A 14,410-nucleotide genomic window follows, 5' to 3' on the forward strand; every position below is an offset into this window, starting at 1 on the left:
TTTCCCCAATAGACATGCTGTTTGTTCAACTCTCTGTTACCTTCCAGGAATTGGATAGTACTCCAAAGAAGGAGGCACGCGTGGGACTCCATAAGGAATCTCTGCTTTTCTTTTGCTCCATAGAAATTTGAAATACTCCCAATGATCCATCAATCAATCACCTCTCTTCTTAACTTGCAGGAATTGGACAGTACTCCGAAGAAGGAGCACGAGGCCCGCATGCGGCTCCACAAGGAATCGCTCCACCAGGAGCAGCAGAGGGCAGAGAATGACCTGCAGGAAAGGCAGAACCAGAAGCTGGACAAGGAGATGAGGAAACTCAAGGGCAAACTCCTGCTCAGCAAGCAGACAATCGAACAAGACCAGCTCAGAGAGGTGAAATTAGAAATACATTGTGTAATTGCATATTGAGACAGACTTGGATTTTTTGTGTCTTTTAACTTTTGTCTAGTGACTGCCCTTTACACGTCACTAGGGCGCTTTCACAAACAAGACGGAAGGCAAAGACGACGGTAACGCGAGCAAAAAAACAATCTCTGTTGATTTTCATGACCGTACGCGGCCATGATAGCGTTCGTTCCCTAAACACGACGGAAAAGCTGTATTGCTGTACTTCTCCCGTTGTATTTGCATCTGTCGTCTTTGCGAAAGCGCTCTATTATCCAAGAGACACAACCTGGTTTATTGTTGAAAACATAGAGCTGACTACTAGACCAACTGAACTCTTTCTGTGCTGTGTAACAGAAAGTTCTAGAAGGAATGCCTCATTACAAGGTCCATGGCCGAAGTTCTCGGTGTTTGTCCACACTCCAGTGAAATAACTTGTGTTCTCACCAGGTTAACTCAAGCTCTGTAAAAAAAAAAAAGCATGTCTAGGTTGACGGAGCTGTCCATGAATCTGCTTACAAAAGATAATGTGTTATATTGTCTTTTACCAGAGCTTTGCAATGCTAAATTAAAGTGCAGTATTACTCAATGCTCTTGTGTACTATAACGAAAAACGAACTCAAGTTGCTTTTGGAAGTGTGGCTAGATTAAGGAGCATTAACTTAGCAATTGTCCAGGAAGCAAATTCCAGAATCACGACTGACTGGTTATTTTTTTATTTTGTGTGCGTACTTGCAGGAGCTTCACAGGCGGCAGGTTATGAAGGAGATGGAGCATGTGATGGCGCTGCGACACCACGAACAGATGCAGTCCATCGAGTACCGTCACACCAAGCAGATCCAGTCGCTACGCTCGGAGCAAATGGAGAGGCAGTTCAGCACAGAGCTGACCAACCAGGCTGAGTATAATAAGACGGCTCAGCAGGACCTACGCAAGAAACATTCGCTGGAAGCAAAACAACAACCCAAGGAACTCAAGGTCAGTAGTAACTCAACTCTGTGAACCAAATTTCCAAAAGTTTGTGGATTACAATATTTTGTAGTCCTTTTCTAGTGCCTAACCCAACACAACCTCAATGGCTTTTGTTACTTTTTGTCTTATAACAATAACATCACACTTTTTGTCTTGAATGTCGACAGAAACATTGCTTCTCTCAATACCTGGGACTGGTATGAATGGTCAGAATTTGCACAAATATTATTTTAATACCTCAATTTTTGTTCATTATCTCCAAATTGCCGACGTATCTGAGCAAGGGCTGACGGGATTACCTGATCTTCCTGGATCATAATATATTCAGTTGAGATCTGTGTGTGTGTATTGGGTTTTTACTGACGTGTTTCAATTAGATATGATTATTTACATATGGGGACCGACCTTAAATGCTACGGTCACAAAATTTCGTATGAATGTCCCTGTTTTTCCATTGTCTTCCCGATTTTCCATTGTCTGAAAATCGTTCGTACGGCCTTCGTAGCAGTTCGAAATGGCATTTGTGACCGAGGCTTAAACGTCACCATCCGAAAGACTTGACTCAGTTTCGAACCTGCATCCTTGGCTGAATCAGTTCGTAACTTCCACTTTTAGCTGGATCACAGACGCATGCCACAATGCCTAGTTTGAGATCTCTGTGAACTCAGTGCTAACTTTAAAGCCATTGCCAACCATACTCTGAATGTAGATGGCTAGTGAGGTGTTCAATCAATACTAGGGAGAAACAGACCAACCCTTAATCTGATAGCTGTGAAATTAATGCCACAGGTACATCAATGAAAGAAAATAAGACAATGTCGGTGCTTCAGATAAGCTTAAAGGTATTACAAAGTTTTGGGAAATTTTGAAAAATGGGTGGATAGTGATTCTTTACAATTTTAATATATTTGGATGCCCCTGTGGATGTATTGAAAACACCAGAAATGTTAGCCCCTAAAACACTTCTGCTTTCGAGAAAAATTGAATATAAAGATTTACCGGTGCTCCCGGTAAATTTTGATAAATTTCAAATAGCTCCTACGGCCGTACAATGGTAGCTGCGACCATGAAAATCTCAGAGTATGTACTTGTGGTATATAATTTCCGAACGAGAATAGCTAATCAGTCAATTTTAGTCAATAAGCATTGTTTTATAGCTTAATTAATATCTTGACCTTGAGAGGGAGCTATTCAACATAGAGGGTTTATTATTTACAATTTCATAACTTTAGAGTCGATTTCGACCGCGACAACGATGACTGAATATTGTAGGATCGTATATGCTTCCAATATGTTCATTTGAACCAAATTCATGACCCCATACCAAAACTTTGTATTACCTTTAAAGTCATTTCTCATCAAACTTCATTTTTTGTTCTACTCCAACAGGCCAAAGAGAAGAAGATCGAACGTCAGTACCGCGCGGTATGCAAGACCCAGATGCTTCAGTTCAAGGCCCTACAGCAGCAGGTCTTACAGACGATGCCTCGGGAGAAACATAAGCAGTTCATCAAGAAGATGAAAGAGGAACAGACGAGAAAGATGGCTATCCTTGGGGAGCAGTACCGACTGAGCATACAGGAAATTAATATATCCGTATCTGTGAGTCCATCTCTTGTTCAGAGTAGTCTAAATGCTTGTTCATATATCATATGCCATGGTAAACCGCCCCAATGACATAAAACCTCCATGTTTTGTTTTGTTTCACACATAAATGAATGGCAACTGCGTAAACAAAAGTGATATGTGTATTTACTGAGCTCTGTGTTATAAGGTACAGAAATGTGAAGCGTTATACACTTTACGTCATTAAAGGTAAAGACCAGTATTGGAAACGCCCCAATTTCAAAAAATGAAATGGAAGCTCTCATTACCAATCATGTGAAAGAATATGTTTTGACTAATACATGATGATAAAAAATTTGCCGGGAAACCGCCTACTAATTCATATATTTGGTAAATTTGTTTCTCTCATGGTCTGTGAGAGATATAGGGTAGTCCCATATACATCTTTCTGTGTATAGTGCTTGTAACTTTACAAAGAATGGGCCAAATTTCTTATCATTTTGATGATTCCAGAACCTTGCAGATGCTAGATGCTAGATGATCAACCTTTTCTGATCGATTCCACAACGTTTCTTTCACAATGCAATCGCATGACCATAACTGGTCTTTACCTTTAAAACAAATCGCCACGGTTTATGACCAAACCATCCGATAGGTTTAGTGAAGGGCTTTGGATTATCAGAATGCATATCCTGTCTGTTGAAAATTTGACTCTTTAGAATAGAGTAATCACACTAATTCAAGCAATTGTTGTCCATTCAACAATTTCATCGCACCCTGCAAAATTTCCTTTTTTTATATAAGAATCACATGTGATGTTAATTCAATATTGCCAAGGGGTTTCATGTCAGGGCTTAGTGCCTTCAATGAATGGAATGGTTTTAATGATACACCTAAAAGTTTCATAAATTGTATTCACTTTCTACGTAGTTTCCTATAAGTGGTTGTTTCAGGGTTAAATCTAGGTCAATGTCTGCCCTATGGAGGAAATATGCAATGATTTAGTTATGTTTTTGACATTTCATTTTGATGAAAAGCCCCTTTAAACCGATTCTGAAATTATTTTTGTATATTTTTTTTCAGGTGAAGCTGGATAAGTCCCAGGAGCAAGAGTGCAATGTGCTACAGGACCGTCTCCGCCAGGAGATGGACCTGCTCCATGCCTACCAGAGCAAGACTCGGCTCCAGCAGGAGGCCCAGCATCATAAGGAGATCAAGGAGTTGGAGGAGCGCGTCTCCATCAGAAGGGCACGACTAGAGCTCAAGGTGAGCCAGCAGTAATTTCAATCCCTTCCTGAAATCGTGCATGGGTGTAATAATCTTTATACAAATCCGTCTGTATTGAAGTGAAAACATTGCAATTTATAAAACTTTCTGGGCAAAAAGGTCTAATATGGTATGTAATCCAGGTACAGATGATAGGTATCTTGAAGCCTCTTTCTCAAATGGCTTCGTAAACGGCCTCATTAAACTGTTGTGATGGCCTTGAAGGATTAAAGCCTAGATGTTTCTGTATTTTGTAACACACAGATACACTTTAGTACATTTAGGAGCCTTCGTTGCCCAGCTCCTTTTTACCACCCCACTTGCCATTTGTTTAAATGTCAAGAAGTGTGGGTTTTCTTTTGAGGCAGTTGACTGTACCATGTGAGAAAGACCCTTTATTCCATGTGCCCTGACCAGCACCACCATACAAATTCTATTGTCATTATTTCTCCCTCTAATCTCTCACCACCAGATTGAAGAAGACTCGGCCAAACTAGAGGGTGAGAAGACGGATCGGAAACGGAAGCTGTTTGACAGACACAAGAGAGAAACGGCCGAGTTCAACCGCGAGATGAGCAGCCATGGTCTAGAGCAGCTCTCTATCAATGACATCAAGCAACAGGTCTTTGGAGGGTCACGACCTCTATCCATGATAGAGACCAGCAACAACTCGTCACCGCGCAACGTCCGACGTGAGAACTCCTTCTCCTCTAGCTTCACATGATGAGGAGGGATGCCCCTCTTTTTTTATTTCTTATCCATTATTATTTTTGCCAATTTTTTTGTTGAGTTTGACTGCATATTTTTATTACTCTTGCATCGCTTCATCGAATAGTCACCTCCCCCCGCCCCATGCTCGTATCGAGGTGATGCGTTCGGCTGGCTCTGTACAGACGTACAACCCTTGTAGCTTGGGAAGAATGTGTGTGGTCCTTGGTGCCCTGTTCTCTCCTTTCCTTATGTACTAAATTTAATATTCATTCAGTGAAAGGTTTGAAAAGGACTTGAAATAGCGCATACTTAACAAGGTATTGGTGAGTGGAATAGCTGCATGTTTTTGATAAGCAGTAATTGTAACTAGTTAATAGTCTCATTAGTAATACCGTCATCATCAGTGTACCCCAGTTAGAAATAATCAAGTGAGAATTCAGTATAGCTGCATGGTGTGATTTAGATCAAATAAAGTCTGTTTGGATCAAGTTAACAAACTATGAAGTATCCACTCGTTTACTCTACTTTGTTCCTGGATTTCCTTTATCATTGACCTGAAAAGCACTGCAATTTAACCCTTTAGGTAGCAATGGATATCAAGGGAACTCAATCAAAATGGTTGAGAATTCAGTTCCGTTTTCAGGGGTTTACAAGACACAGATATGAAAACATGACTGCATTTTCAATGGAATTTTAAAGGTGTAATTTTTAAAAACAAAAACGCAACAATAATCCTGAATAGTTGATGCACATTTTATTGGAATCTTGAATGGTTTATGTAGCCGTAGAGGACATTTGGAAAGATATGGCTGATATCACTAACATGTTTTCATATTTTGGACTGATATCCATATATTGGATAACTTCTCAGGCCTACTGAATACTAGATGACTGAATTGTGTTTTGTGCATGCAGGTATGTAGTCCTATGGCAGAAGATATCATGTTAAACATGACGGTTCAAATTAAATACCAGATGCTAGGGGGTCCAAGGTTTATATGGCACCAAGTTTTTTGCAAATCCTGTGTTCAATCTTAACCCAAATAATTAAAGCTCTTTTGTAATTGTAAAAGAGTGTTTCCATTTGTGTTGAGAATGGTAGAATGCTAGTACATTCAAACCTGTCTATAGCGACCGCCAAAGGAAACACAGAAAGTGGTCCTTGTATACAGGAGGTCTTTGTAGACAGGTTCCTTTAGTTCATGGTTCAATGAGCAACTATTTTCAAGGGAAACAAAAAATGTGGTCTTGGTACACAGGTGGTCACTAAATCAGGTTTGACTGTATATGTATTACACTCCTGGAAGCTATTGCAAGAAACATCTTGATATGTGTAAGCATGGACCTTCTACTTGGTCTACGTTCATGAGCATCTCTCTTTCAAAACCTGTGAGGAAGGGAACAAGCTTTCCAATGGGATGCCAGTGAATGTAGAATTCTGGTGGTGTTTTTTTTTTATAACAGCCCAGAGAAAAAAAAATGTTTAGTAGAAGTTAACATAACACATACCACATTATGTGATGCAGATAATATGTGCGCCCTTTCTGCTTGTTAAATGTTAGGTACCCAAGAGTCTTTATTTTGAGCTACCACTTAAACTTGAATCATGTGAGCAAATTTGATGGTTTAAACTAAAAAACATTCATGTGCAAAAAGTTAACATTTTACAAATGTGGATTATTTCTCTGTAAAATGCAGAATAACGGTGGTAGCAGGTAGCAGTAGTTTCGTCTTGTGAGATCCCCATGCCTGAAGCATTGCAAATTAACCCATATAGAACATTATAGAAATATTCTGTAACTGTAGCTCCTGAAAATGGTTTTATGAGGTTGTATTACCCTCTAAAGTAGAACCATTTCAATAATAGTATTAGCTGTTGATAATTCATGTTCTAATTGTCACTGGTATTTTGTATGTTTACAATTCACCAGAGTTTGGATGTTGAATTCAGAAAGTTATAAACAAACCCTCATGTTTTACAGTTTCAATCAGAAACTAGAAGAATATATGAAACTTCCTGGAAATTCTAGTGACTTGTCTGTCATTATGTTAATTTTGTGTGAACAAACTACATTCATGTTCTCAATTACAATGCTATATTAAGACCCCTTATGTATTGTTTGGATAGTGAAAACATTTGTTAAAGATATAGATTTACCCTTCCTGTTCCATAGTATTAATATGAACAACAAACTTATGGATAGTTGGTGTACTGTGCAGACATTGTGCTTCAATTGCCCAGTTGTGAACATGTACAAAGATACCCCCTCTACCCAAACATGAGAAACCAGTATTTATTAAACTATGAGATTGTATTTTGATCATCATAAACTTTTTTTATAATTATTATTATTATTAGGTATTTGGCATCGCTTGTGCATGGTAGGCGAAAAGCGAACTGAATCACTGTAACACTCTGGTCTCTCCTCCCGGTATAACTGATTGGGGGTGTGCAGGTGAACCACTACACCGGGGTTTCCCCCTACTGTTATATGAATAGTGCAGTGGGTTCTTAACGTGCAAATGTGGTGACTCGCCTCTACACAGGCCTCCATTTAACGTCCTCTCCGAGGGATGGAGTGTTTTTCACTTAACATAGCCTGCGTCTATGAAACAAGGGAGGGGCACGTTAACGCACAACGCAGGCTTCAGTCATCCGCCTTGGTTGGATTTCACTTGCTGTGGAGATGATAGTAGTAGGTGATCATTATGCAAATGAAAGTAAACCTGGATTTTTAAACCGAAACTATACTCTTTGAAAGTCTTGTTCTGTCATCCACATACAAATACCTAGCAAAGCTGCTCTAAGCCAACGCATCCTAAAATATTCATGTCTCCTTGACTTTAATTTGTCAGACTTAAAAAAAACACTAAAAAACAGGCATTGTGATTAGTTTGTTTTTTTCTGTAGTAGATTAGTTGTTTTAATTTTTGTTTGCATCTATTTTGGTGCTGCCTTTTCTTTCCTCTTGATCAAGCCTGGTTCTCTGCTTGTAAAGAAGCGCTTCCATGATAATCATACTCCTTTGTACAGCACATATCATCTCTTCACATGTTGCTTGTCTACATGACGAAACTCTTGCGTATCATTGCTACCGTACAACAGAATAACCATAATAACAATAGTGTGTTCTAGTATAGCGCTCATGTTTGTCAGACTCGACACACTTGGCGCTCCACAATTATTACCCCTGCTTTAGCATGACTGCTATTTTGCGCTCTAGCATTTCAAGGGATTAAATTCCTGCGGGTCCCATTTACCTCACCTGGGTCGAGTGTGGTAAATGTAGACTAATGTCTTGCCAAAGGAAATTAGTGCTTGAATAAGTGACTCTAGTCGTGAACCATGTGATCCAGTCCAGTAGCGTATCCATGAGCTTGCTACATGCAGGGCAAGCATTCTATTACACCATGCCCCCCCCCCCCCTCCCCTGATCAGCTAGGGCGTGTACTTCAGTATCCCTAGAGACTAGGGTAGGGTAGGCCAACATAATAACCTAGATTTGACTTTGTGGACTATATCTGTATATATAGCATCACATGTATGACAACTGCAGCATTTTTTGAGACCTGCAGTGACTTGGGGGTAAGTGATTGTGATATTATGGGGGGTTATTTATGTTTTACTTGTGAATTACTGAAAAAAGAAAATACCTGCTACATGACAAAGTTTTTGACCCTTTTTTTTTTTTCTCCTTGTGATTTTTAGAAGTTGGTAATTTTTTTTTTTCATTCTATGCACAGTGAAATATAAGGTATGTACACAGTACTGCAGAAAAACATCTAAAACAAACGGATTGTTAAGCCATGCATGTTAAAATTAGTTCAGGAGACTATATTGTTAATGTCATTTTTCAATGAAATACATTTTCTGTTCTGAACGTATTGATCGACTGTAATATGACATGTATTTAGTGACATACATGCAAACCACGTCATTGAGAGAATGTTCATAGACATGAATTATGTTTTACTTGATATCCCTCCTTCACCGTATATTATGTAGAAATACAATCCTTTCCGGCCTCACTGTAACTTTCTCTCTTTAAATCAAAGTTGCTTTCATTGCACCATGGTTGGATGTTAAGTTTTGATTTTATTATTTATGAGCCACAATGTATTTTTCTTCTTCATACTGTGTGTCGTCATTTTTTATTTTTTATTTGAATACCCTGTAGCATCTTTACCATAGCGACTAGTTATAGATATTGTTACTATCGTGAACAGAGGGATTGTATTATACAGAAACCTAAGTTATCATCCCACATTGAAGATAACCATGTATTATGTGGACTTGAAATCAAGAGTATGCATCGCCAGGCTAAAAAAAACGTACTATCTTTACAATACATCTAAAATAGGCTATATCAATTGTATATGTCATGTCATTGTGTATTTGCATAGGTATGACATAATTATGTAGGTGGGAGGTCAATTTATAGGGTTATGTTGTATGTTTCAGAAGAAATAACTGAATAATATGTTTGTTAATTGAAATTGAATAAAAAAAGCCCAACAGAAATGTTGTTGCTATATATCTATTATCAAAATTCGCATGCATTCTTCTTTACTCTACTTGTTCTATGCTGTTTTAGAGGGAGAAACGAGAGAGAGAGGGAGAAATGAGAGAGAGAGAGAGAGAGAGAGAGAGAGGAAACTGAGAAAAAGAGAGAAGCATGAGAGAGATAGAGAGAGAAGGGGGGTTGTCAGATTTGGGGAAAGCAAGCAGAGAAGAAAGCGAGAGTGTTGAGTAAGAAGAAAATCAGGAAAAAAAGAAAGGAAAAGAGAGGAACAAAGTAAAGAGAAGGATGAAAGAATGATAATAATGAGAAGAAAGGGAGAATGAATGAGAGAGTGATGTGATGGACAGAGAGGGAGAGAGAGATAACCGGGCATGGTGGCTCAGTCGTAAGAGCGCCCGCCTTATGAACGGGAGGTCGTGGGTTCGAACCCCGGCCGAGTCATACCAAAGACTTATAACAGTGGTACCTTCTGCCTTCTAGCTAGGCGCTCAGCATATTAGATTGGAGAAGGGTAGTAATAACATATTATGTTATGCAGGGCCCGCTGGAAGAGCAGTTTCATAACTGAAGTGGCTACCCTGGGTAAATAAAACGTTATTATTATTATTATTATTATTATTATTATTATTATAAAGAGTAAGTGTGTGTGCGTGCGTGTGTGTGAGGTTTAGGGTGATCTTCCAAGAGCAAGCATTTTGAATGTGTTGAATGGAAGCACAATAAAAAATATCTAAAACAAAAGCAATAGTAGCAGGAACAATTACTACATTGTACACGTACATCATCATTATTGTTGGTTTTACGGGATTGTTACATACAATATTACCATTGAATGTTCATGACGTCCATACCCTGATGTAGAATGACCACAGAAAATTGACATTAAAAATTCAAAAATGCATCATGTAACAAGGTTTTGCTCGTAGTATTATGTGACTGTTAAAATCATAATTCTTAGTTAGGAAATGAGAAACGGAAATTTCATTGCAAACGAAAATTTTTCTCTTATAATAATCAGGTTGTTTATAACTTGTTGCAATATACTTTCTACTTGTTGATGTTGATACTCTCCTAAGGCTACATCACACGATGCAGGTTGTCCCACGAGACCAACAACCCAAGAGTTAAGATAATGTCATGGTTTACTATATTGCTTGACCGGTATTGTCTCATAGGCTTTCATGCCGCTTTTTACATTTTTGTAGAGGGTTCTTGAGACCGAAAACATATGAGATCGACATTGTCGCTATGACTTTCTTTTGTTTTACGCCTCCCTTCCATCCTCTTTTCACCTTTCTTTTCTAATGTATTTCTATCTGTTTCTATTTCTGCTATACTTTCTTTCTATCCTCATCAATCTTTTCCTTCTTTTATTCTTACTTTCTCTTTCCACCAAAGAAATAATTATGACATCCTTTCCGTTAATTTCTGTTTTTTTCTCTCTCTCCTTTTCTTTCTGTCCTCTTTTCTTTTTACTCTCTTCTCTGTCTCTATTGATTGATGCATTTCTTTGAGTTTTTCCTTTCTCTTCTTTTCTATTGTTTTGTGTTTTTTAAATGTATTTCTTTGTTTGTCGGTCTCGTGGGCTGTCTGTCTACTGGCATGACCCGTCACCTAAAAACACGGGTAAACATTAAATACTCCCGCGATTAATACTCAATAGAGGTCATTAAAATTGTAATCTAACACTAATATTCATAAACACATCCATCATCAAGATATGTCACAAGGTGAAGTGTACTTTAGGACTGCAAAAGGCGATAAAACAAGACAAAAAGTGACCTAACCCCTTTTCAATATTGGCTTAGGCAGTTACGGACAAATACGTGTGTGCTTTTCGTTATCACAATGTTTGCTTTTCTTTATATAATATATTTTATAGTGGTAATATTTCCCAGGAATTGATACAGAAATGATTGTATGCAAATGAAATGCATACATTGCTGCGAATTTCGACAGCTCTTGAGGGCTGAGTGAGGCATTATTTGATATTTTTGAACATGTGATTAGGCTTTCATATCAAATAATATAATCACCATTGACGGTCAAAGCACTTCCGAGCCTATATGTCGCAACTAAGTAGTTTACACACTTGACTTGAGATGTAAAGTCCGTGGGGTTCGAGCCCGATAAGGCCTTGAATGAAATACCAATCTTAACAGACTGCTCTTCGGAAAGAAAGCAGAAATAACATAACTTTTTGAAAGTTGCATTTACTATACGTTTGGGCACTTGATAGTTGCTGAATCGGTTATATCACTGTGACATACTGCCGGACAACTTTTCCATTGGTTGTAAAACACAAAATGACTAAAATTTCAATTTTTCAAAATGTGTAATTCGGGAGGGTCTATGATAATAAACTATTTGTAATAGCCGATGACTGGGGTAATAATATGATTGCAGGGCCCTCAGGGAGAACAGTATTAATACTGATGAGGCTACCCTGGGTAAAACAAGACATATTATTATTATTATTAGAAGTAGTGCCCTAACGGAGACGACACTAAGGAGAAAACCAGAAATGTGTTAATTTTTTTCTTGTATATCCGATTTCATACAAATGAACTCGTTACAAAGGCTGAAATGCCCATACAAGAAGGCATTTTAACCAACGTTGCTTCTCTCCATCCTGGTGAGCAAAATTAATGTAAATCGAGGAGGATGCGAGTATGCGAATATGGGTTTAGTCATGTTCTTTTTAAGGGCCCTGCAATCTTTAGATTTATATAACTTTTAAGCCTAACGGGAAGGATGATGCGACTCGGAAACTTAGCAGTTGCCTTGAAGACATTAGGTTCTGGTCTTCTAATTAATGGACTTTGCCATAATGAACGAAAATCTGAAATGATCCATATTACTTCCAAATTTAGAAACACTGATTCTTTCCCAGACTTGGTTACCAGAAATGGTTCACTGAAGGGTAATGAATACGTACAAGACCTAGGTGTAATTTTAATCGACAAAAATCTCACATTTCAGCAGCATGTTAAAAACGTCTGTAAATCGGCATCTTTTGGAATCTTTAAAATTGGGAAAATTAGGAAACTACTTGACCGGCCCACAACGCGTGCGCGCGTGAAAGTGTGTGTGTGTGCGTGTGTTTGCATGTGTGTGAGGTTTAGGGTGATCTTCCAAGCGCAAGCATTTTGAAAAAGCAATAGACGCAGGAACAATGTACTACATTGTACACGTACAGCATCATTATTGTTGTTTTTTACGGGAGTGTTACATACAATATTACCATTGAATGTTCATGACGTCCATACCCTGATGAAGGATGACCACAGAAAATTTATCATGCAACAAGGTTTTGCTCGTAGTATTATGTGACTATCTAAATCATAATTCTAAGCTAGGAAATTAAGAACTGGTAATTTTATTGCAAACGAAAAACTCTTGTTTAATAATCCCGACCCCCAACATAAAAAAAAAATCTTCTATGTGGGCATGCGTTAAACCATAATGCATGGCCCTACAGAGGAATTTTTCCTGTTGAGGGACTGGGGGAAAATGCAATGAATTATTGAAAATGTATTCAAGGGTGTCGATTTGTATCCTCGGTTGGGGGGGGGGGGGATGATAGGTGCCAAAATATTTTCGGCAATGGATCAAAGCAACCAAGAGGTAGAAGCGTGTGGCAGGTTGCACCCCATCCCTTCCAAGTTATTAACTTTTTGAAGTCGCCCTCAATAAAGATAACATTTAAGAGAATATGAGACCCATGTGGGTCCCACATGGGCTTGCTACCTGGGTTATTATCCTCCCAAGCATATACTAGGCAGGATTTTATGTTAGGGGGCGGTAGTGTGCACCTCCTAGGGGGTAGGTGCAGGGAGGGGAGCCCCCCCCTCCCGCGCGACGCGCGGAAGCTCTGAAGTTTCATTAAATTATTAAAGAAAGAAGACGATTCGCTGTACCATTCTCGACTCCTAATCCTTGCTGAATTCAGATCCCCCCTTCCCGCGCGAAGCGCGGAAGCTTTGATGTTTCATTAAATTATTAGAGAAAGAAGACGTTTCGTTGTACCATTCTCGACTCTTAATCCTTGCTGAATTAAGTTCCCTCCTTCCCGCGCGAAGTGCGGAAGCTTTGACGTTTCATTAAATTATTAGAGAAAGAAGACGATTCGTTGTACCGTTTTCGACTCTTAATCCTTTTTCTTCCTACGTCCTCTTCCTTTCTTTTTTTTCTCTCTCTTTTTTTTGGGGGGGGGGGCGACCACCCCTACCATCCCCTGGCTACGCGCCTGTGTCCTCTCTGTCTCTCATTATCTCTCTCTCCCACTCTCTTCTTCTTTTTTGCACTTTTGCGCTTCGCGCTTAACATTTACTATGCTCGTTGCTTTTTAACGTTGCTGCTTTGCATTTGGCGCACTGCATTTCTATGATGCTGTTGATTGAATAAATTGAATAAATTCATCAATTTCTGATGAAGCCGTATGAGCGAGAATTCAATTTATTCTTGTCTCATTTATTTTGTTTTCTATTTATATATATATATATATGTGTATTATGAAAATGAGATATATATGAGGTATATTGATGGTCATCTTGCGAGTAATAACCATTAACTACTGTCATCGGGCTCTCATCATTAATTTTTCTCTTTTTTTTTTGTTGATGGTGAATTATTGGGGGGGGGGGATAATTGTACAGGCCATGCCCCCCACCTGAAATATTGGGGGGGGGGGGTATATCCCCCCATCCCCCCCCCCCGGGATCGACACCCATGAATGTATTGCATTTTCTTTGTTTTTTTGTTTTTGTGGGGGCGTCGACGTACCCTAGCACCCGCTGCGTACAGTCATGATTCATTGGCTAAGCAATGGCCTCATTACTGTGAGCCCCCAGGATCAAAACCGTGTCGATGTGCTATATTAGTGCCCTTTTATGAGGCATTAATCCCCATTACTGTCAGTTATGACTTAAGGACGTAGGTCCCTAGTTGATTAGCATTATAGCACACCCATGCTTTAGCAGTCA

At 39.0% G+C, this 14,410-nt stretch overlaps 1 protein-coding gene and 1 non-coding gene across 2 annotated transcripts in view; both read left to right on the top strand.

The window, feature by feature from the left end:
* Positions 1-8,329, top strand: part of LOC594202 (serine/threonine-protein kinase TAO1) — a 45,876-nt gene extending 37,547 nt beyond the window's left edge. The window contains exons 15-19 of the mRNA XM_030991569.1: positions 181-375; positions 1,126-1,365; positions 2,749-2,961; positions 4,009-4,191; positions 4,664-8,329. Coding sequence (XP_030847429.1) covers positions 181-375; positions 1,126-1,365; positions 2,749-2,961; positions 4,009-4,191; positions 4,664-4,915 — 1,083 coding nt within the window. The 3' untranslated portion in view covers positions 4,916-8,329. The remainder of the gene's footprint in view (positions 1-180; positions 376-1,125; positions 1,366-2,748; positions 2,962-4,008; positions 4,192-4,663) is intronic.
* Positions 8,330-9,793: 1,464 nt separating this feature from the next.
* TRNAI-UAU lies at positions 9,794-9,866 on the top strand. Its single transcript has one exon. It is a non-coding gene; the product is annotated as a tRNA-Ile (tRNA).
* The last annotated feature ends 4,544 nt before the right edge of the window (positions 9,867-14,410 follow it).

The sequence above is a fragment of the Strongylocentrotus purpuratus genome, unplaced genomic scaffold, assembly GCF_000002235.5.
Source record: "Strongylocentrotus purpuratus isolate Spur 01 unplaced genomic scaffold, Spur_5.0 spur5_scaffold_2, whole genome shotgun sequence".
NCBI classification, from domain to species: domain Eukaryota; kingdom Metazoa; phylum Echinodermata; class Echinoidea; order Camarodonta; family Strongylocentrotidae; genus Strongylocentrotus; species Strongylocentrotus purpuratus.